Source organism: Castanea sativa, chromosome 11, assembly GCF_040712315.1.
Source record: "Castanea sativa cultivar Marrone di Chiusa Pesio chromosome 11, ASM4071231v1".
Taxonomy (NCBI): domain Eukaryota; kingdom Viridiplantae; phylum Streptophyta; class Magnoliopsida; order Fagales; family Fagaceae; genus Castanea; species Castanea sativa.
The window spans coordinates 5368271-5393013 of record NC_134023.1 but is presented as its reverse complement, the minus strand read 5'-3'; the positions used below and the strand labels follow the sequence as shown (position 1 = coordinate 5393013).

The following is a 24743-nucleotide window of genomic DNA, read 5'->3' as shown; positions in this document are numbered from 1 at the left end:
TCACACTCATCTTTCATCAACTTTCATCAACTCTCAGGTAATATTTTTTACAATATTGATAATATTTTTTGTTAGTTAAATATAGTGGTTATTTGCTAGGTTATTTTTTTTAAGAAACAATTAGAACATATTAGGAAAATTTTTGTTTTTTTGTTTGTTAGTGTAAATATTGTGATTAGTTTGTTTGTTTGTGGGTAGTTTGTTAGTGTAAATATTGTGATTATTTTGTTTGTTTGTGGGTAGTTTGTTAGTATATTGTGATTAGTTGTTAGTTTTTTTAATTATTATTATGATTAATTATTGGAAATGCTTAGTACTAAATATTGTGATTAATGTTATTACAACATATTTGGAATTTTTTTTTTGTTAGTGTAAATATTGTGATTAAATTATTTGCTAAGTTTTTTTTAGGAAATTAATATTGTGATTGTAAATTGGGAATTTTTAGTACCAAATATTGTGATTAATTATGTTATTACAACATATTGGGAATATTTGCTTATTTTTTGTTAGTGTAAATATTGTGATTAAATTATTTTGTAGGTTTTTAAAAAAAATTAATATTGTGATTAAATTATTTTGTAGGTTTTTAAAAAAAATTAATATTGTAATTAATTATTGGGAATATTTAGTATTGGGGAAATATTTAGTATCAAATATTGTGATTATGCTAGGTTTTTATTCAAAATTAATATTGGGAATATTTAGTACTAAATATTGTGATCAATTGTTAGGAATATTTAGTACTTTTAGGTTTTTGTCATTGGTATGAAATGGATTATGAGTTTGATACCTAAGACACCCATTACAGTCTTTTTAGTATAAATTATTTCAAGATATAGTTGTTTCAGATTTGTAACAAAGATTTCAATGGGTAACTAGTTGCTATAATATTTTTGTTCATCATATCTTATTTGAATGGGTTTTGAAAGTCATGCCTCTAGAATGATTTGGATGTGAGTATATGCAAATTTGGTTGAGGTTAGTATTGTTGGCATGTCATACCCAAAGTTTTGTGATTGATGTTGATTGAGAGTTATAAATTTGTCACTAACACAATTGCACTTGATGATCTATAGGTTGATAATGATCTATATAAATATATACTACGGTGGATCCCTTAGCAATGCCAACCCTTATGACGGATTTCCATTTCAAGGTCCGGGTATCCAGTGCTGTTATATGATAATACGCCATAAGTTAAAGACCTTAAGTGATTTGAAGATAAAAATTATGGAAGAGTTGTAACTGAACCCTGCTTTGCATGACATACATATTACTTTCCGTTCTCCACATGAAGTCCTCAATCAATGCATTAATTACAGATATATGGCGATAACAGAAGACAAACATGTGAAGTTCATGTTTCACAAGATGCGTCAATGGGAATGAGTAGCAAATTTTGAGTTGTACGTCACTTTGGAGCCGCGTGCAGAAGTCGGCATAGAGGATATTGTTCAAACAACTACATCTCTACAGTTTGCAGTCCTAGATGATCAGTGCACCACGTTGGGAGGCTATACACCCCCTTTTCAAGAGACACCAAGAACAGTTGAGAGCGAACCTGGCAATAGATATGAAGATCAATTTTGTACACATCGAGGTGAATCCTCTACAGTTCCAGTAATTGAAGCTGAAGACGAACACTGTGTTGGGGAAGATCTTGACGATAGAGATGAGTACGAAGAGAGGATTGAGCGAGGTGACTTTGATAGGGGTGTTGATGACCATGAAATTATTCTCAATCCTAATGTTGATGATATGGATGAATGTGATGAAGATGATGCAAACCCTACTGTTAGAGTTCAGCATGTTACAAATGCAACCCCCGTTTATGAACCTCCCGCCTTATCATTTTATGAAAATACTTGGGAAAATATGGTTGATCCTGAAGTTGGTGAGCAAGCATTTGCTTCTTCTTGGAATGCGGACATGAATTTTTGTACGGGCTTGATTTTTGCGAATAAAGAAGCGGTGAAACGTGCATTAACAATTTATGCCGCAAAGCATAACAGAAACTTTCTGACTAGTAGGTCGACCAAAAGTAGACTGTATGTGAAATGCATGGATGAGTCATGCAAGTGGTACGTTGGAGTAGTCATGAAGCCTAAACAGGGAACATGGATGGTCACATCTTATGGGGGTTCTCACAGTTGTATGACCCTTGGCATAGCTCTTGATGGTAGAATGATGGATTGTAATTTTCTTGCAGCAGAATTTGTTCTAATGTTGCGAGAAAATCACACGGCAACAATTCAACACCTTAGAGATTACATCAAAGGGAAGTATTATGAACATAAGCTTTCTTACTATAAGATATGGGATGCGAAACAAAGGGCTATTGCAAAGATATTCGGCGATTGGGAAGAGTCTTACGAAAGGCTGAAAAAGTTGTTGTTGGCATACTTGGATCAAGAAGCTGGCACCCGGTACTGGTATCTCACTGAACCGAGGGAGGAAGGTGTTAAATATTGCGATATGTATTTTGGGCTTTCGCTCCTTGTATTGAAGGATTCAGACATTGTAAACCAGTAATCAGTATTGATGGGACCCATTTGTATGGTAAATATCGAGGGATGTTGATGATTGCAATGGCCACCGATGCCAACAACAAGGTTTTGCCTCTCGCCTTTGCTGTTGTGGACAAAGAGTCAGGGCCTAGTTGGAGGTGGTTTTTAGATTGCGTCAGGTTTGCACTGGGGGATGTGATAGCAAATAAGGACATATGCATAATTTCTGACCGACATAAGGGTATTCGAAACGCAATTGCAAACTGGCCTAGAGATGATCATGGACGAGTACGAGTATACCATAGATATTGCCTTCGACATGTTGCTAGCAACTTCAACACGCATTTTCAGGACGCCACTTTAAAGTCATTGGCCTTGAAAGCGGGGTATGCTACTCAAGAAGCTAAATTTGAGTTGTACATGCAACCTATCAAGGAAGCCGAGATCGAGGCCCTTAGGAAGAAATCAGCCACTGAACAACAGGTAAGTGAACCTGACCCATCCATCATGCCATACACATATCTAATGAAAGAGGATATAGAGAAGTGGACCCAGCTACGTGATGGTGGATACCATTATGGGGCTATGACAACCAATGTCTCAGAGTGCTTCAATGGAGTACTCAAAGGTGCCTGTGGCCTGCCCATTGCTGCACTGGTTGAATTCACTTGGAGCAAACTTGTTGCGTATTTCCATGATCGACACAAAAAAATTACTCATGATCTCTTGGAGGGCAAGGTGTGGAGTAAATATGCCTTAGAAATCTTTGATGCAAATTTGAAAAAATCTAAAACACACCAAGTAAGGCCGTTTAATAATGTCCATGGTGTATATAAAGTAACGACTGCGTACAACATCCATAGCTCTGGAGGGGGACAACATAGTCATGAAGTAAACATATTGGCCAGAACATGTGGTTGTGGAAAGTGGCAAAATCGAAAGATCCCTTGTTCACATGCGATTACAGTTCTTCAGTACTTGGGGCAAGATGGAACTGCATATATTGACCCATGTTATAGTTTGGACAACGCCATTCGCACCTACTCACACCAATTTGTGGTGCCAAAGTCAGAGTCATTGTGGAGGGATGTGGAAGGTCCAAAGTGGGTGCCTGACCCAGACTTGTTGCGGGCCAAAGGCCGACCTGTGAAGTCTAGGATACGGAATGAGATGGATGGGGTCCGGCGAAAACCGGGAAGCCGAAGGCCAGATTCTGACTTGAGGGAGATTCAACAAAAGCAGAGTTGTGGACTGTGTCATCAACATGGGCATAACCGTAGAAAATGTCCGCTTTCTCGTGGGGTTTCGACAAGCAATACTGACCCAACCTAGGTAAGTGATGCTTTTATATAAAATTTCATGATTGTATCAATTATCCAAGTTACATAGATAAGTACCGTTGTTTTGGCTATTGGTACCTAACGACAATATTTCAATTTTTCTCAGGTATGCAGATACTCGATTTTGGAATGCCATTCTAGATGTAAATTGTGGTTCTCCTTATTGTGTATTTGAACTTACTACTGGGTTGTATCGGCACAATTATTATTTTCTCTTATCACTGAATGCACTTGTAATCGAAGTATTCTGTATCCAATGTACCTGTTTCTATATTGTGATATTATGAATGGTTAATTTTATCTTTCAATTAGTTGTTAATTATTTCTATTAGCTGTTATACTCATCTGTGTTGGTGCTTCTTGTTGAGACTATAAGAAAAAAAAAGGAAAAAAAAATAAGAAAAAAAAAACAGAAAAAAAAGTAAGCAAAAAAATGGAAAAAAAAAGGTAAGAAAAAAAATGGGAAAAAAAAGGTAAGAAAAATTAGTAAGCAAAAGAAAGGAAAAAAAAAAAGTAAGAAAAAAAATGGAAAAATGTAGGAAAAAAAAAAAGGTAAGAAAGAAAATGGGAAAAAAAAAATGTAAGAAAAAAAAGTAAGCAAAAGAAAAGAAAAAAAAAGTAAGGAAAAAAAAGTAAGAAAAAAAAGGATACGAAAAAAGTAAGGAAAAAAAAATTCAGAAAAAAACTAGTAAAAATCGACTTCATAGGGATCGAGTTTGTTCCAACTCTCTGGCTGAGCTCTCTGCCTGGAAACTCGAATTTGGGGAGTTTGTATGGTGTAAAGTTTTAGATGGAGAGTTTTTCTCCTAAAAAGTTGTAAGTGAAAATAATTTTTATTTTTTGATAAGAGTCTAACTATTTTGTAATAGAGTTATTGTGAGTTTATGACTAGTTAATATTATGAGCATGTTTAAATAAATAAATAAAATGTTATGCCAAAAATTTTGAATATATTTATAGCATTTGGCAATTGGCGTACTATTTAAAAAGTGTTGTAAAAATGTCAAAGTTTTAAATAAAATTGTGTGAATAAAACTAAAATAACTACAATAGTAACTAAATATGCCTCATAAAATAAATATAATAACTAAAAAATAATTTAGCATCCCACTCTTTGGTCATTACTCAATACATAATAATGTTTTTTTTTATTATAATTTGAATGATAATGTTTATACTACGAAAATATCAGGAATAACAACCGAGTCATTTCAAATACCTTTCCTATAATATTTTCAAAAGAAGAATCAAACTTTTTGAAATGGCCAATTTTAAATAACATGTACATGTTCAGATTTGATTTGGGGAGTAAAAAATAGTAAAAATGCTCAAGCCAAAATAAGCTAAACGCCCAGAACATCCCAGCATGGAAAGAGATTTTTTTTTTTGGGTACTGGAATATGCATTGGGTGCAAAATGGAATTTAAAACATTTCTACTTAAATTAACCAGTGGCCAATGATATACCTCATCTCCTTTAAGTTCCATATTATTGGTATATATTATATACTCAATCCTTCCTTCCCAAAAAGATACTAGCATAAACATTGGGTAAAACTCTACAATATCATTGTTACTAAACCAAATAAAGTCTCTTGTTACTAGAACCTCTCAAACCAAATGAGGTTCCATTGCCCACAAGAGCAGCAGCTAAAGCAAGATTTTTCTTAGGTATTGCCATGAAAGCGCGCACACACATAGAGACTAAAAAATGGTAAAACCAAATAGAATTTAATTAAAACTCCAGAACAATTAGCAACAATAGTCTGTCCAACAACACTACACAGCCATGAATCATAGGGCTCTGATAAGTGATATAACCTTAGAGACAAGTCTATCTATAAATTGTTTCACAGAACAACTGGAAATGCATGTGCTTAAAGGATTTTAGGCCCCCATCTCCTACAAAGAAAACATCTATAGCAGAGTCCAAGTTCAGCAAGAGCTTTATGCCCCAGTTACTTCAACCATTTCCTGTTCCACTGTGCTCGGCATAACTAGATAGTAGTGGTAATGAAGCTCTCCAACATCATCACCAGAGAGCTTTTTCCATCCATCAGGTCCCACATAATAAACTGATAAAAAGAACAAGTTCAAATTATACTGTGGTCATGGATTTGTGGTGTTTAGAGAGAGAGAGAGAAAGAGAGAGTACCACTAGCAACTCCACCACTGGCACCATCACGGAATGTTGCATGATAAATAGACCTTCTAGCCAACTCTGCAGCTTCTTCAATTGACATATCATACCGGTAACTGGTGTAAGCAGTGCCATAGAAAACAGAAATTTCAAGTATACATTTGACTCAGAAATAAATCTGCCACAAACTGCAAGCTAATGGAAAAAGAAGGGGAGCGGGGAGAGGGGGGAAAGAAAAAGGCAGGGCTCAATCTGACTCAAAGCACACAGAATATGGAAAAATAGGATAAGGCAGCATGCACCTATGATTATGGAAGTCATACAAGTACAAATTGACAAACTTGCATAAACAAAATGAGTGAAGCTGGCCTGTTCAACCAAGTTCCTAAATAGTGGCATCCCCCATTTACACCACAATTCTCAAGCATCCTGTACATCGTATGCTATATAAATTGATCAAGTGCAGAATATGTAAAAACAAAGTGCCTACATTCTTGCCTGCAATTACAAAATTCTAGGGACTTTCAAATTTCAATACTTAGCCCACAATTCAGTCCTCCCATACATCCATAAACCTAAGCAAAAAGCAGGGAGGAGTTGGGAGGAAGCGAGCACGTATGGGTGGAAAATTCAAGTCCAAAAGGAAAGGATTTTCCCAGTCCTTTATTTTATATTTTCTTTCCTTAATAATATATGTTTTAATTTTTTGCTCTAATATCTGATATTTCAAGGAAGTAACACTACCTACTTCCAATCAATCTCATGTGAAATAAGGTAAAAAATGCAAAAATCATTGTTTCCTTCAACAAATTTCAAGAAGACATTAGGCAATGTAAAATACTGGGGAAAGAGCACACACCCATTGTCCAGGACACCATAAGCATAGGGTGAGCCTTCCTCCTTCACTGTCCACATAATATAGTCCAGGACCCTACAACCATATAGAAAATACAAATATCAAGAGTCTGATTAAAAGATAATGTGAAAACATAACATGATACAGTCATATGTCTTTACCGTCTCATCCCATCCAGCAATCATGGTCCCAACAGACAGACCCATTCCACGGTAAGAGTACAGAATGTTTGCCAACAGCTTTGATGCTCCTGTAACTGAAATGATCCCGCTTGTTTGACCAATTCCTGCAATCGGCACCAAATAATGCCAAGAAAAGTGTCAATTAGGAAGTGACAAAAGAAGAAAAACACATAATATTGGGTTTTAAAGCTACTTAAAAAATGGGCATTGCCTGTGATGACATATTCACACCAAGGCATGCCAGGCTATTTTCTATGGCTAGGCTATGGTCTCTTCAGTGGGCATTGGATCAGCCACCACTTAAATATTCAAGTAAAATGCCTAACTGACTTTGCATAAACAGTCAAATTAGAAGTGACTATTTAACAAATAAAATTATATTTCCTTTTTGGGAGGGATTATTATTATTATTTCTACCATTTCCATTATCCATCTTCGAAAAGAACTAAGGAATCAGTGTTATGATGAAAATAAATGTTCTTTTTTTGTTAGTCAAGATAATCCAGTATGTAGAAACCCTCACCACTACACCAATTTCTAGCTGCCTAATGTATATACAAAGCAATAAGACTTCACTATACTAAAAAGGTTCGCTTAACAAATTGGACTTTTCCTGATAAGATCAACACTACAAAGCAGACAGCATAAAGCTAACGATACTAAGTTATAATAATCGTTATACAGTCACTGACTCAAATGATTTGGAGCCAACATGCCTGAAAAAATATGTTCTGAATCTGGGGAAAACAGAAAAATAATTTTAATACATTACCTTAATGCAGATTTCGTGCCAAAACCGACGATCAAGAACTCCTCCAGCCATAGTGCCAAGCATGTAAGGATTGATTTCAATGATTTTCTTTACAGACTGTGATGCTGATAAGATAAGGAAAGAAAGAGTAAGTGCAACATGACATTTCCCATCCACTTTAGACAATGCAATTGAACACTACGATTAATGTTACTTGCAACATTAATTAGTCAATTATCTCGAAAAGGAACTAATACATGCTATTCCAGTTAACTAACAAAGGATAATTTATAATACCAAGCTAACTGTGAGCATGTTTGTGTAACTATAGACATAAGCATGATCATCAACAACAAGTCTAGTTTCTATAAAGAAATTGATATGTACAAAATCAGCATCCAAAACCCATATATAATTATATGCAAGATAGGAAAAAAGAAAGAACAGAAATAACATACAGATATAGCCTCCCATGCTAGCTCGAGAATCAGTAGCAACTATGACACCCTCTTGGAATATGAACGCAAGTGTGGTGGTTCCCTTTGCTGGCTTCACCATCTGTATAGCCTCTTTTTGGAATCCATCAAACTGAAACAGAAAAAAAAAAAAAAAAAAAAAAGAAAAAAAAAGAAAAAGAAAAAAAAGAGAGTCAATATTCAGCCAATTAAACTTCTACTTTTCTCTCATGTGAATAGAGAAATCAGAGAAAATAACAAAACAACATTTGAACTCACATTGACCAACCTCCGTAACATGAGTCATGGCTCCCAACCATGTTATCTCTAGGGGTTAAATGGACCTCACTTCTAATAGAAATAAAACAATGACATTATGAAGTAACTTTCCATACCAAGTCACTACGAATGCAGCTCCTGGCTTCATGATATGCAGTAAAAATTTTGTCAAAGATGGCCAGTCTTTTCTCTGCCGGCAAAGTGAATCTCGCTACCGGACCATGTAAATCTTTTTCCAATTCTTGAGCTGAACAAATTTGTCACATAAAACAAAACTTGAGACATAAAGCAAAACTTGAGACTTTTTGGACTATAAAAGTAAAGAAGGGGAGAAAAAAAACCAGCAGACACAACCATACTTGAATAAATTCAGAGAAGTTACAAGTGCACTAGTTAAGCAAGAGAAAAAGGTATATTTTTCACAAACGGGATAGTTGCATAAAATATAATCATCGCCAAATATCCAGTTGTGGCTGGAAACCATCAGAAGACTTTTAGTGTGGTTTAACTCATGGGACTGAAAGAAGTGAAGAAATATACCATTATCCGCAAAAAATTACATACAAACCTACAATAAGATAAGATTGAGAAGAATGTTAAAATAGTCATTACCCAAAAGATAGAAGTGAGGAATTTAACTGGCATAAAGTTATTTACTGGTATAGTTATGAAGAGACATAATAGTTATGACTTCATAAAATTATAAATATGGAATTGAATGGAATAACAAAGCAGGATTCACTGAAAATATAGGACAACTATTTTGGAAAAATCTTTCATAGAATATTAAGTTATGTCTATAAATAATGCACTTAATGGTCAATTCATAACAGTCACTATCCAATGCTTGACCTATTGAGCATAAGAGTCATCCAGTGTGATTTCACTTGCATGCAATTAAAGTAAAATGAACAGAGTTTGAGAAGGATGTTATTAAAAGGGAAATCTACATACATGTTTCGACGAGGCAAGTAAAGAATTCTCGCAGTTACTTTATTTTGTAGAAATTCCCCTACTAACTCAATGGCCATCACAGTATTTAAATTTTGCAATCTCTCCTGAAGTTCAGCCCTCTTCTCATCAAAACTATTATTACGATCTATTTCCATTTCTTGAGATTTAATTATCCATTTGGCTGAATGCACAACATGCAAAACAGATCAAAGTTTCTTATATTTAAAACTGTATACTTCCATTGAGATTTGAGACTTTAAGTCCTCTTCTGGCATGAAATTATTATTTATTTCTACCTAGCTTCCACAAAACCAATACAACTGATTCAAACCTCTACCTACACCAACTTATCACATTCTATGACATGAGGGATTGCTTTGTGTCAAGAAGATTTTAAATAAATAAATAAATAACTCAAATATGTATATTCCCATCAAAGTAGCAATTACAAGCATAAAAACAATACACGCAAACAATACATAAATAAATATTTTTTATCTTTGTCAAAGGTACAAGCCAAGTAGCCTTACTCTCTTATCTTATTAGAGAGCCCCACAACTGATAATTCTTTGATCCAATGGGGGAGTAGCGTCTTTGGGGCCACAACTATTGCCCTCTTAATCAAACGCGAATGAAATAATCCAGCCAAGAAGCCACAAATCTAAAATAAGAAGAAAAAAAAGTACTATCAACAAATTACAAATAACATATATATATATATATATATAAACAAAATTTCCCAATAAAATATATCCATTTCCTTACCTGCATTGTCTTCCCCAAACCCATGTCATCCCCTAAGATTCCACCCTTACCCTGACAATGCAAAGACCAGAGCCACCTTAACCCATCAGACTGATGTGGGTACAACATTTTGGCAATCTTACCAGGCAACTTGTACCTAGATTTTGGGCCATTCAAAGTTATAGAACCATCATTCTCTGCAACAGACATCTGCATAATCATCCAACACATCAACACCATCCAAATCATCATACTTGTCTTTGGACTTACTCCCTTGCCTCTTCACCCCCTTAGCAATTCCCTTGCCACTCAAAACAACACAATCATCATCATCACCATCATCATCATCCTCTCCCACTTCAACTTTAGACACTAGAAATTGTTCCACAGTCGCTAACTTCTTATCCACCCTCTGAGGTTGAGGTTCAATCCCTACACTACATTTCGTTGTCCCATGTACCCTATCTACAAAATTGTCACCCTTCGAATCATTGTGCAAATAATTTATCTTCTCTTCTTCAACTTCAGACACAAAAGGTTGTCCCTTCAACTTCACTAGGTGGTATTTGACATGACCTCAGCAAGGCATACATGGACATGATAAAACCCGGAGTACAAAACCCACATTGCGAGCCATGAGATTGTGCCAATGATTCCTGCAGAACATTTTGGAAACATACTTGAGGACCACAGTTAGACAAACTCAGCTCCATAGAAAGTGGCTATAATAAACACAAGTAAACTACTGCAATCTCCAAAGTAGAGCAGATTGATGAACTAAAATATTAGCTGATAGGCTTTCCTTTTTTATTATCTGGATCTAGCTACTAGGTTTACAAGATCTAAATAACTTGATCCAGAGAAGAATAATTGTCCATTGCTGTGAAGGTTTTGCAGTTATATCAAAGATGAATTGTGAAATTTATAATATCTTTAGCTAAACTTTATAAGCATTACATTCCATTTTGATAATAATCATGCACATATATATTCAGTAACATATATACTTAGTTACTGCACGTATTCAGATTTAATTCCACACGAATGGGGGAAAAATGATATATTTTCACAGTATCTTATTTGTTTAGAGAACATTGAAAAAAGGGAAGTTCTAGACTATATCTAAAAAGATTAAGCTGATTGCTGGAATGTAAAGAACAAGTTGCGCAAAGCCACATTAGATATTAAGGGTCAAATTTTTTTTAATTTTTTTTTTTTGCAATTATTATAGACAAGAAAAAGATTTGCCTTCCAAAAGGTAATCAAAACAGGGGAAAAAAAACAAGTGTTGACACCCATGGTAGGACGTATAGATACTTCCTTGCCCCTATATATGTTATTTTTGAAATTTACCACAAGAACCACGGCCGTAATATTACTAACAAACTCAACAAATTACTAGAACCATAAAAAGCAAAATATATTACTTGAATTGGGTGCAAGCCATGTCTGCGGTTCCCTACTCCCTCCACTAGAATTACATGCATCCCTTCTACAGAATAAAGAGGAGCCAAGCATGCATTGAGAAAAGGTCCATGCAGCTGCAAGCAATAAGTCTATAGATCTGTTTTACCTTTTCTTGCCGCTCTTTGCATAGGCATTCTGGAATGACATTGGTGTATGCCAATAGTTCTTCAGCTATAGAAGAAATAACATATATAGGAACCTACATCATGGTTAATGATTTGATTAGAAGTTAGGAATCATCAATTTGATATGAATAAGAAGCATGTCCTACTCATAAGCCAAGGCATTGACATCAGTAATGCACATTTTAACAATTCTGAAAATGGAAAAGTGTTTAAATGAAGTTTCAACCTTCTATTTATTGCAGCAATAATTTCACTGGCCAATTATACCTCTTTAGTTACAGCAATATAACTAATTTATTCCTATGACATTGCTGAACCACCAAAGGAATTTCACGTCGGACTTAAAAACAAAAGAGGGGGAATTTCACTCAGAAGTTGCAAAGGGTTCAGATTACAGCCTTTATCATACAGCTGGCACTCCATTGAGAACTTTGATGAATGATTTGACAAAAGAAAGTATTATCCAACCATATGCAAAAGGATTATGTAGAAATGTAGAATAAGCAACATTAGGTTAATGCAAAGGAGACAACCAATCAACTAGACCATTTATAAAGAACAAAGTGATAGGAAAAAAGAGGGCCTCCTAGATTTGCTATTGTGGTAACATAAAAATACAAGAATTCAAATTGGGTATTTGATAGATGTGCAGAAAGGACACAGACTTTGAAAGAATAAACCAAGGTTTTTCCACCTAAACACACCTAAGCTATATGTCACCTAGTGAGGTTTGATTGCCAAGGCATCTCCTTTATAGTTTATACCTGGACTACATTGCTTCAGTTCGGGATTGGCTCTTATCAAAAGTCAAGAGCCATCAGGAAAAAGTTACCTAGTCTTGTAGCCTAATTTACAGCAACTGTCTATACAAGTCTGACCAACCTCCCCCCCACCTTCCAAAAGAAGAAAAGAAAAAAGGTAAGAGCTACCTTCAGTGTTGAAGATTCTAGTGAAGCTGATATCTGCTCCAGAAGCTGCAGAAGAGTTCCAAGTCGATTGATGGGAATGAGGACAGAGCTGAAAGCTTTTATGATCAATCTGCCATTGTAGCAGGTCTCTTCAGCATATCTAAGTGTCTGAACCTTCTGTGTGCAATCTGTCACATCAGCTGCACTGAGAAGTTCCACTTATTTATTCATTTATTTTGATAAGAAGTGATAATAACTTAGTACTTGAAAAAGTGACATATAAAAGTACTAGATTAAGACAAAGATGCAGTGCAAGTATGCATTGAAAAAATTTCACCAAGAAAGGACTCTATAGACTATCGAATGAAACATCAGTTACCTGTACAAGGGCACCCAAGCACCTAGCTCAGTCCCATCTTTGCCTAAAACTACTTCTCTCAGAGACGATGGAAGCAATTCAAGCTCTTCCCAACTCATCCATTGAGGGAAACTAGACCCCTCAGGCCCATAAAATTGCCTGAATTCCATATGCATTGAAACAAGCTCCTCCATCATAAGCTGCCCAAGTCTAGCTGTTACTTCAGTTACATATATCTGACAAATTCACCCACCAAAATTATGAAAATCTTATCAACATTATTGGGAAAGACTAAATAAATATAGCCACCCAATTGTGTCATACCTTAGCGGAAAAACCCTTCATCCGAGTAAGAAACGGTAATCCTAGCATACCCATTGGGCTTGAGATTAATACAATATCAATTTCCCTGTCCTCACTCTTTTCTCTTCATTTCCCTCCCCTTCTGTGCAACCAAATATGGTGTAAAAGGCCAGTCAGAATGGATAAACCCCAAGCTGAAAAAATGGAAGTTGGACAAATCGAACTCCCAGAGACACACAATCAAAATCTGTACCTGGATTCAGAGAATCACATGCCAAAAAAAAAAAATAAGAAGCTAAAAGAATGGAATAAATGTTTCAATCCAAAATAACTTTATTGCTATTGTAAAATTTCACACAAGTTGGGTCAAGAAAGAAAATCAATATTTATCAAAAAATGAAAAAGAATAAGAAGATCAATAGTACTCAAACTGAGCTCATCATTCTAAATAATCCTAAGATTAAGAGAATCAGATCTCAATTTTATATGCTAACTGAACAATAGATGAATCAAAAGGCTAGAAAAATATGAAAACATAATTATTACCACATGACATGAGACATAGATAAGGATTCAAAGAATTGTGTATATAGAACCTGCTTAAGAAAAAAACTATAATTTACCACAAAATACACATCTCAAATTTATATGCTAACTGAACAATAGATGAATCAAAAAACTAGAGAATGTGAAGACATAATTATTACCACATGACATGAGACATAAATAAGGCGTGCAAAGAATCATGCATATAGAACCTGCTTAAGAAAAAAAAAAAACAATAATTTACCACATAATACATTGTCTGCCTAGAAGGCTAGAACACAAGGTTCTGCTAGAATGATGTAGTAAATGTGAAAAAATAACATAATTTGAGCTCCTGAATATCAAGGAAGCTCTGCATCATCAGAAGCCATGCTGTCAAAGAACAATCAAGCCCACATTACCCAGAAGAAAGACCATTGTGGTACATGGTACAGGCACATGAACATTGTATAATACATGTCCAAGAAAGTGAAATGCTTAGAATAGGCTTATTAGACGTTAAATAAAGTGGTCTTCAAGTTAAAATGTTTCAAATTTTAACCTAGTCTTGCAGAAAATCTGTAATGTATATAAGATTCAAATATTTCTTTATCATCTACGAAAAAGACTGAATCTTCAGACTGCCAAAATTCGTGCATTGGTAATAAAATTGTCACCTCGTTTGGGATTGAGTAATCCAGAATGTGGTGTATTATGGTAATTCTAAATTCATGCCTTTGATACCCCCACAAAGATTTTGGAATCAACCTAAATGCAATCAGTAAAATGATAAAACAGTGCCTAAGGAATGGAGCAAGTAAAATGCTAGATTACAAAACTATGGTTAAGATTCTTCAAGGCTAAAAACATAAGCAATAATCATAACCATCATCATCACCATTTATTTATAACTACCAAAAAGAAATCAGAGAAAAGGCCAGTGAGCTTTTGCTCACACACTTCCTTTTCCCATAAGGATTGAATGGAGGGTAAGGTCATGGGAACCACTGGATGTGTGTGTTACTTACCATTTAAAAAATAAAAATAAAAAATAAAAAAGAGCCAACTGAGGGGTAGGGGCAAGGTAAGAAAGAAAGCTCATGGAAGTCTCACCTAGAGCAGATTCAGATGATTCATTCAGAGACAAAATTTCCTTAATTCTGGAATTGTCTTCTTCTGCCAAAATATTAGTTAATTACAACAGTTGTATTGGAAACATAGAAAAGTTTTATAATTTAAAAAGAAAAAGTACCAACCAATGGATTTCAATGATAGCATGCTGCTGGAGGAACCAAGTCCAGACTCGACTGACTTATTCTTACAGGAGATAATTGGAGCTGGCAGAGAAGAGGGGAGCTTACTGGAATTATCACAAACACAATCACCAGAATAATTACAAGATAATGCACTCAGGGAGTTGTCAGGTGATTTCCCAGACAGACTAAAAGATTCTGCTAACAGGGAACTGCAGGCAGATAAAGGCCTCATCTCTTGTATTATTTTTTCACCATATAGAACTGAAAAGGATGTTTCAGAATAAGTAAGAACACTTGAAACATCAGAAACAACCTCAGTGACATCTACAAGGCTATCACAAACTGTTCCCATTTTGGGGGGAGATTGGAACTCCACACAATGAAATGAAGATGCTGGTGAAACCTCAGCTAGAACTCCAAATGTATTTTCATGATTATCATCATTAAACTCACCAGAAAATAAATTTTCAGAGGATTCTTCATCACTTGGAGAAATTAACTCCAACACCTCAGGTGCAGACTCCTCTATTGCATTTTCATGATTATCAACATTAAACTAACCAGAATATAAAGCTTCAGAGGATTCTTCATCACCTGGAGAAATTAATTCCAACACCTCAGGTGCAGGCTCCTCTATTGCATTTTCTTCAGTGCTCTCATTTGGATTTTCACTTGTTGGAACATCATCAAACTTTTGGAGAGTTTTGTCAATCACTGCCTCCTCAAGAGAGTTTACAGAAGTTGGAGGAGTTTGACTTTTAAGGTGAGACCCATTTAATGCATCTGGCAGCTGTTTTGTCACAAGATCAACTGCTTCGGGCTGCACATTTGATTGCATTATGACAGTAACTTCCCGCTTTTTTTCATCACCCATCATTGACTTCAAATAGGTGCCAATAGCTGCATTACTTTTCAAAGCCACAGCTTGAGCTTCACGCTTTACAGAATCCACTATTGCATCTTGGACAACATCAGAATAGAACTTTTTCACATTTCCACCAATATTTTGCAATTGGTTTTCAACATATTTAACTGTATCCTATACATGAAAGCAATTCAAAATTATGAGAGGAAAATCTGCTGCAGTCAAAAGCTTAATTGCAACTCAATTGAAGATGGGTTGGACCAGATTACATCAGTGCATCTAACAAAGTTATTTGTTTAAACACACAACAACCAAATAACATCCAGTGAAAACAGTGAAAATGCCAGTCTCATGAGAGGATTAGTTAAAGAGCACCAAAAATACACACACACACACACACACACACACATATATATATAGGGAAGAGCTTGTGGAAAAAGGTAAAATAGAATCAAAGCTACCTTGCTCACAATATCATCCACCTCTTGGCACACAGCTTCAAGCTTCTGGAAAAAATTTCCAACCCAGGTTATACCTTTATGATTCAGATCCATTATGGACATGTACTATATTGCTGGAACCAATGTTTAGATACCTCAACCCTTGTTAAAGGCACCAGGGATTAGTATTCAGGGATGATAAAATTTACCTGCAGACTTTCAAAATATAAGAAAATTTGTCAAGATTCACATGACAGATTTGTAGAACACTAACTCATATTCTTTGATTATGCAGAAAGAAAGTAAGAAACTCACAAACTTCATGGGGATGAAATTTTGCCACTGTAAATACTGGTCACTCTCTCTTGCTACAACAAGTATGTTCACCTACAAAGAACATTCATATTCATCAAAATAAATAAAACTCATTATTAAGCACATAAACATTATGTATAAAATCCAAACTCACGACTATGATATCAAAAAAAGAAAGAATGGCATATGGGCATATGAGCATAAGAGCACAATAAACAATCCTATTAGGGTTAAGGAACAATAAACAATCAAGGGTTAAGGGAGGAAGATGGGGTGCTAACCTTATGGCACTTGAAAAGCATAGGGTTATGGGCAGATGGGGTGCTAACCCTATGGCACTTGACGCTTACGCTGTCTTGTATAATGTCTGGTATGTGGGGGAGGGGGTACTGCATCTCCTTGGTCAGGCTCCTTGCGTTGCTGCAAAGACGAAGTTACAAAGAAACAATGGATCAAATGAATTTTAATACCAACTATAACAGCAGTCACGAAAGTATTCAAAGCTAGTAAATGACCAATGCATACCGTGGGGCCAGCCTTGTGTCCTGCTTTGTGACCACTTGTCCCACAAGGAGGTGCTTTTCTTGTGCGTTTAGGCCGACCTTGTGGGGGTGATTGTAGCTCATCAACTTGCTCATTCTCGACATGCACAGCTGGTTGATTTGCTTGACTCCCAACAACTGAAGATACTACAACTGCGGGGGAGGATGGTGTAGCGGACGAAATGTGAGTGAGGCTCATAGTCATAGGAGCTGTATACAGTCCAGGAGTGGGCATGAATGACATGGAGTCACTATGGGGTGGTACATGGTGTATATGACCAATGCTGTACGAGGGAGATTGAGTGTGCATGACCTGAGGGGTGTCATTGAAATCAATGCCGAGATCAAAGGATGGTGGAGTAAGGGATAGATGCGCGGGGTCAGAAAATGTACATAGGGTGGGTGAAGGGATCTCGGGGTGAGAAGATGCATGTGCAGTGGGTACAGGGATCTGTAGGTCAGGAAATGCGGGAGTAGTACGCGGAGGGATCTCTGGGGAAGGAGATGCATGTGGGGGTGGAGGGAACTGTGGGGCAGGTGATGCATGTGGGGGTGGAGGGAACTCTGGGGCAGGATAAGCATGTGGGGGTGGAGGGGGTTGATTTTGGCCTTGATGGGGTGCAACACACTGGCCATGGCTATGGCTGGCAGGAGTTGAGCTCGTGCTTGGTCGTGCATTATGTTCTGGCAGTTCTGGATTTGCTGTATCCGCATCTTCCAAGGGAAGATGGGCAACTAGACGGTGAAGGCGATCCACTTCCTTCAGCATAGCTGTAATCAGCTTGTGGTCAGGACTGTCTACTACATAACGCATCAACATCTGCTTGTGCATGACGACCTGCAATTTTTGTAATACAATTAGTACACCTAACGCAAAAATGGTAATACGCAACAAAATTTGGAAAGAAAGGTCAAAGCGATTACCGTAATAAGGAGAGAGGCGCTAGTGTGGTCGACAAACCTCCATGTGACTTTACCATACCAGCTAAAGTATGGATGAACACTCGACATAGCACCCTCTAGTCGTGCTCCATGACATAGTTTCTGTGCTCTCGTATTCCATACTTGGATGTGGCTAAAATGTCTGACCCTCCAATCCACTTCAATCTTCCCCTTCAAGTCTATCTTATGAAGGGCATCGTCAGTATCAACATCTTCGGGAATTTCTTGCACCATCCCAAACTGACGAAGAACACGATCCGGTGTATGTTTCTCTACTAGCTAGAAATATACAAGCGGCACCCTTGCCGTCCACATGTCCCGTCCTGCTACACAGAACGCAGGCAGGTGGCCTAATTCGGCTTCATATGGTTGCCACACCACTTGTTGTAGTAAAAAAAAAGCGCAGCACATTATGCAATGTTCCATTCTTTTGAATTGACATATTTTACAGTTATAACAGTATAGACTAAGATAACATTACAAGAAACACAATTTGGATACCTGGTTGGGATACATAGAATCTAGAAGCTGACGGTACCGAACCAAACAGATTTCGGCGGGGCTATTCTTCGTGCTCACGACCCAAACCAACCTACAATGAAAAAAGAGGAAATCAATATCTACCAAATATGCAATGTAATAAAAAAGAAAAAGGATATGTATGTTGAATAATGCTAAGTTCAATGAGTCATATAGTTTAAAATGATGGATCCAAAAAAAATAGAGAGAATCGGTCAAGGAAAAGACTTACTTAATAGACAATGGCGAAGATGGTAATGGTGGGCCATATGCACCATCTGGTGGGAGGTCCATCCTTGGGCACAAAAAAGGGAATCTGGACCATGCCCAATATTGAACGAGTATTAAGGCCCCACCAATCTGACTAGCGTTTTTGTCGGTTGCCCTGCATAACTCTCTGTACAACCATGCAAGGCAAGCGCTCCCCCAACTGTACCGAGGTGGATTGTGAAGGTCCCTCAACATCTGCAACCACATCATATGCTCCCTATCGCCAGACTTGTCAGCGAAAATTGTGTCCCCTAGGAGTGCTAGAATATAACACCGTGCATACTGATGCACAACAACCTCTTCTGCACCATCGGGCAACCCTTGGTCAATTTTTTCAAGTAGCTTCTTAATTTGGATCCTCTGTCCTTTAAGCACCACGGAATTAGTAACAATTCCAAGCATTTCTTGACATTCAACAGCCCATTTCAAGGCACAAGTTCCAACAATTGCCTCACCATCGATTGGAATCCCCAACAGAACCTCCACGTCTTGTAATGTGATCGTCATCTCACCATGTGGAAGGTGGAAGGTGTGGGTTTCAGGCCGCCATCGCTTAACAAAGGCCGTTATCAAATTATGGTCAAGCTCTCTAAATGGGGTCCTATACAGCCCCTCTAATCCAATTCTCTTGACAATGTCGAGGACGCGATCATCCACCATCGGGCTTCGTTTTCGAAACTCCTCATTACGACCACGACATTTCAATACCCCCGGATCCTGCACATGATAGAACCATGGTGATGAGATGTAATATGTCATTACCTTTGTATAAATGATTGTAGCTATTGTTGGGAAAATAGACTATAAATTATTCAATTGGATTTTCCATGAGTTTATGACAACTTATTTAACGAAGCGTTTGTAGTCTCCTTATTTTTTTTATACAAAAACCAAAAATACAAAAGATATATATCAAATTAAGGTTATGCTCAAGAAGAATTTTATCAACAAAATCAGGAGTATAGCCTAAAACGAAAATGATAAGAGGTAGATAATTATTTACAGACCATTTTGCTAGAACATTACTATGCATTCAAAGCTAGTGATACCATTGACAAACTTAGGATTTTAGAAATGAAAAAAAAAAATATCAACATAATGTAAAAGGATAAGAAAAGAAAGAGCTGGTATTCAGCAGGTCGTCGATTTTAATTTTACCTGGCCTTCCCAAACAACGGATGATCGATGTTCTGTTAGAAACCTTAACACCGAAGGAAGCCTGGGACCAGGACCGAACTCATCATCCACCTCAGCAACAGCAGCCATACTACACAAATTTTAGGGAGTCAAGAGTAATATAAGCCCATGTTCAAGATAAATTGGCAAGGATCTCAATGTATAGCCTAATTTATTGCACAATTCTCCAAATACCACTATCCACACAACCTCCATAAGAGACAATATTTATGTCAATAAGATAGAATCAAGTGAATAGAAAAACTAGCTAAATAGAATACATCAAGTTAAAACTACTAGGTAAGATCGGGTGGCATTGCAAGGAGAAAATTGGCATATAAAGATAATTTTCAAACATATATGTTAGTTAACATTGTTTTCAAACTAATTAGCAAACTAACATCTCAAGGTTTTTAAACTCGATTTCACTGTAACAACTCGAAACTCAGAAAATTGAGTTCCACGTGAACTCGACTCTTTAACACTCGATTTTCCCAAAACTAAAACAGAACCAAAAGGAGAAAATTGGCATAAGACACCCATTTTCAAACATATACATTAGTTAACATCGTTTTCAAACTAATTTCCAAACTAACATTTCGAGTTTCTTAGACTCGATTTTACTGTAGCAACTACCAAAACAGTAACAAAAACACCAGACATTGTGATACAATAATTGTTCAACACCTATAGTATTACATGCAACAAAAACAAATTCTTATATATATTATCTATTTCATTAATTATTTATCCAAATTTTTATCAACTGTATTTCTTTTGTAAAATAACCCTAAAACTAATCATAAACTAGTCTCAAAAACCAAATCTTGCTGGACTTTGAACATATAGCACAGATTATCCTCCTCCTCCTCAACAAATGCCCTCAAATTTCATTAGCCAATTAATAGTAAAAATTAAATTATGTAAATACAAAATCAACCATTTTTAACACAAGAATAAATTAAGAACCAGAAAAATAAAGGGGAAAATTAGTAAAAACTTACCTTTGCAATGGGGATGGTTTGGGTCTTTGGGTCGGATTTGGGTGTGTGGAGAGACGGTGGGAGAGTGTTTGAGAGACGGTGTGGGTGTTTTTGAGAGACGTGGGTGTGACTGACAGAGACGGTGGAGACTGAGAGAGATTTGACAGTGAGAGACGGTGGAGACTGAGAGATTTGATAGTGAGAGACGGTGGAGAGAAGATGACAGTGAGAGACGGTGGAGAGACAGTGGAGACTGAGAGAGATTTGAGAGTCAGACTGAGAGAGACGGTGTGAGAGACAGTGGAGAGACGATGACAGTGAGAGACGGTGGAGAGACGATGACAGTGAGAGACGGTGGAGAGACGGTGGAGACTGAGAGACGGTGGAGACTGAGAGAGATTTGAGAGTCAGACTGAGAGAGAAGACTGAGAGAGACGGTGAGAGTGTTTGAAATTGAGGGATTAAGTGAAAGTGCGCTTCAAAGAAATCGAGTTCTCTGGACTCGATTTACTATTGTCCTAAATCGAGTCCAATGGACTCGATTTTTAGGTCGACGTGGCCTCCCTGTCCACGTCAGCTGCTGCCAGATGAACAAATCGAGTCCATTGAACTCGATTTCTTTGCCCAAAATCGAGTTCTCTGGACTCGATTTGTTAGAAACCAAATTTGTTTCAAACCTTCGTTTACTAATGATATAGTTTTGAATTTATAGTTATTTAAAAAAAAATTCCTGAATCTTTTGTGTGATCTAGAGGTGTTTACCTTCATACACATTTAGGGTTATCAAAATCAAGATTTATGTCAAAAACTTAGTGATCGTTTCAGTTGCTGCATAAAAAACATTCAAGAAGATCAAGATTCACAAGTAGGAGAACTTGTGATTGTTGCAGATCAAGGAAAGAAGTAGTTCGTGGACTCGGAGCTATATGGGGTTATGGTAGTAAGTTTTCTACTTGAGGTACTAATAGAATGTTAGTGGTCTAAGTTCTATTGTACAAATTTCAATTATTTCATAGTGGATTTGCTTCTTACATTAAGGATAGCTAGGTTAAATCCTCCCTAAGTTTTTTACCAATTTGGTTTTCCTTGGTCATCAAATCTTTGTGTTCCTTATTTTCCACCGCTTTACATGATTTGATTGTTATTGTTTTAACCTAGATCTGAATAATAAACGTAAGAATTCACCTGGTTAAATAATTAGGTTAAATAATCTAGTTTTACAGGGGTCTAAAAATAAACAAATCTCTCTCTCTCTCTTTCTCTCTCTCTCTCTCTCTCATGTAAATTGCACCCTTAAAGTTTGACTGAAATTCATTTTAAGTCCATTAATTTTACTCTTTTTCAATTGAATTCTCTAAATTTCAAATTTATTCAATTAAGACCTTTAGTTTAATTCAATTAAAAAATTTTCGTTAACAAAACAAAATCGTTTTTATTAATTTTTTTCATATGATAAAAATATTTTTTTTAGCGGAAATTTGAAGGACTCAATTAGAGAATGTAATTTGCTTCTTTTTTCTTTTTTTTTGAGCAAAAGAGTGTAATTTGCATTTTAGCTAAAAGAATAGAGGAAAAAAAAATGTCATATTATTGGAGGTTGTTGCAGAAGAGTATTTACAAAGCCAGCTACTTGCCTCGTACTCACAGCTCATCTCCACCTCCAAGTTAATTTCCAATTCAACAGAAGAGTCTTTCTCATTATTTCCTATATATCATATGCCTTGCTAGGAAGGTGTGTGGACTTTCCTAAACTGCTAATATAAGCAGAAAGAAAACTGAACCACTAGGAAGAGAAGAGACCCACACGCATGCCATAGCATTTCTGCACATGGTTGTGAAACATTCTTGTCGAAATCCACGTCATTTTCTCACCTTTTAATTCTCGCTCATAGTCAAGCTTTAGAGCATTTGCTTAATTTTGTTGAGATTGATCAACCTAGCAAAATGTCAGGTAAGATTACGAAGAATAAACTGATTTATAAGGTAGTAGTAGGATCATGCACGTGGCAAATAAGGGACACTACCATCTCCAACAAAACGAAGGAAATCAAGTCAGTGGCATGCTGTAATTTTGATACATTTTTCAATTCCTTGTAGATTCTTTTTCACCATGCTAAAGATAATTCGCTCTCTAGCTAGAGATACTGCATTGGATACCATTTTGTAATTATTTCTATTTCATTTCTACAAATGGGTCAACAATTTAACTACCATTCACAGTTAAGCAAGATTAAAACCAAAATTGCTGAATTTGACAAACTTTTCGTCAGACGCAAGGAAGGTAGACCTATATTCTTTAATCTCAGTTTTAATTTGAAAAAGATTAATTGGCACTTTAGTTGCAATCACGAAATATGTTTCCTCACTTCTCTAGAAAGATCCGTGCAAGGTTTTGAAGAAAATGACTCGGTAAATGGTTGGGGTTCTGTCATAAAGATTGAAACTCATCATGACAAAGTTAATATATGATGATGCTCAAAATCATTAGTAGGTCTATCACCCGCAGTCTTCAGTAAAAGGCGAAGAGTCAAGAACCGGCAAAATAAAAGTACCTTCAGAGTGCACCGATGTGGTGCCAGCCCAAGACCCTTTAAAGATTAAGTTAAAAACTTTAAAGGAGTTCCCGAATAGTATTTTTGCGTACCTCGATATTGGGGTGTCTTGGGGTAGTGACCCAAAAGGGGGGTCTTGCAATCTATGAAATCTCATGTCGCTTTGGAAAGCACATAGGGATGTGCTTATAAGGAATGACTTTCCTTAAATGTGTAGAGACCTTTTCCACTACTGTTATGTGCTTTGGGAGAGAACAAAACTATGAGAGGTATGAGTCCCAAAGCGGACAATATCTAAACAATTGGGGCGGGGTCATTATAGATGGTATTAGAGTCATGCCTTAAGTGATGTGGGTCACTATACTCAGTGTTTATATAAGAGTCTGTGGCATTTCTGATAAGTAGATATTTTCAAAAGACTAGCTCATTTTAGAAGACTGAATGTGAAGTTAGCTAAAAAGTTACCCATCAATATAAAACTTCAAACGTATCTTTTTTGAATTTGATGAGGGGTCACTTATGTTTTATTAAACTTATATGTAGTTCATTTATAAGAGTCCCATAAGTTCACAAAATGAATTTCACTTCTCCTCACTCTTCACACTAATGTGCCAACATGAGCATGAGCTTCACATGTCTCTCCAGAATATATTCTTATACTTATCTTCCCCCAATGATCGATTGATTAGTTTTTTCTTTTTCTTTTTTCCTTTTTTACTTCTATACATTCTTTGTTTCCACAACGGTCGATGGCTGATATTTAATTAATTCAATGAAATTTTCAAAAACTTCTGGAAAGGCATTTCTTGTACACATGGACCAAACAAGACATCATATGTCCTACCAAATTTTGTTTTTCCTTTTGGGCATAAAATAATTCATCAACAGTATCGTTAATATTTTTTTTTAAATAAAAGTTCGGAACAAAGTGGCAAGCATTTTCATGGTCCCCGGTTCTTTATGTTCTCATATCTTTTTTTCTTCTGA

At 36.3% G+C, this 24743-nt stretch overlaps 3 protein-coding genes and 1 pseudogene across 3 annotated transcripts; all 4 read right to left on the bottom strand.

Moving 5' to 3' along the window:
• Positions 1 to 5717: 5717 nt before the first annotated feature.
• On the bottom strand, positions 5718 to 7460 carry LOC142615946 (proteasome subunit beta type-5-like; annotated as a pseudogene).
• A 2541-nt stretch (positions 7461 to 10001) lies between these two features.
• On the bottom strand, positions 10002 to 13082 carry LOC142615944 (uncharacterized). The gene is made up of 5 exons (XM_075788845.1): positions 13048 to 13082; positions 12732 to 12915; positions 11784 to 11876; positions 10232 to 10866; positions 10002 to 10127 (listed from the first exon to the last, which is right to left on the bottom strand). The coding sequence occupies exons 1-4, from the start codon at positions 13080 to 13082 to the stop codon at positions 10735 to 10737; spliced, it is 444 nt and encodes a 147-aa protein (XP_075644960.1). The 3' UTR covers positions 10002 to 10127; positions 10232 to 10734.
• A 1176-nt stretch (positions 13083 to 14258) lies between these two features.
• Positions 14259 to 16668, bottom strand: LOC142615943 (uncharacterized). Its single transcript, XM_075788844.1, has 5 exons — positions 16479 to 16668; positions 15714 to 16191; positions 15153 to 15413; positions 14925 to 15072; positions 14259 to 14289 (listed from the first exon to the last, which is right to left on the bottom strand). The coding sequence occupies exons 1-5, from the start codon at positions 16578 to 16580 to the stop codon at positions 14259 to 14261; spliced, it is 1020 nt and encodes a 339-aa protein (XP_075644959.1). The 5' UTR covers positions 16581 to 16668.
• A 2583-nt stretch (positions 16669 to 19251) lies between these two features.
• On the bottom strand, positions 19252 to 20311 carry LOC142615942 (serine/threonine-protein phosphatase 7 long form homolog). Its single transcript, XM_075788843.1, has 3 exons — positions 20204 to 20311; positions 19343 to 19762; positions 19252 to 19296 (listed from the first exon to the last, which is right to left on the bottom strand). The coding sequence occupies exons 1-3, from the start codon at positions 20309 to 20311 to the stop codon at positions 19252 to 19254; spliced, it is 573 nt and encodes a 190-aa protein (XP_075644958.1).
• Between the last annotated feature and the right edge of the window lie 4432 nt (positions 20312 to 24743).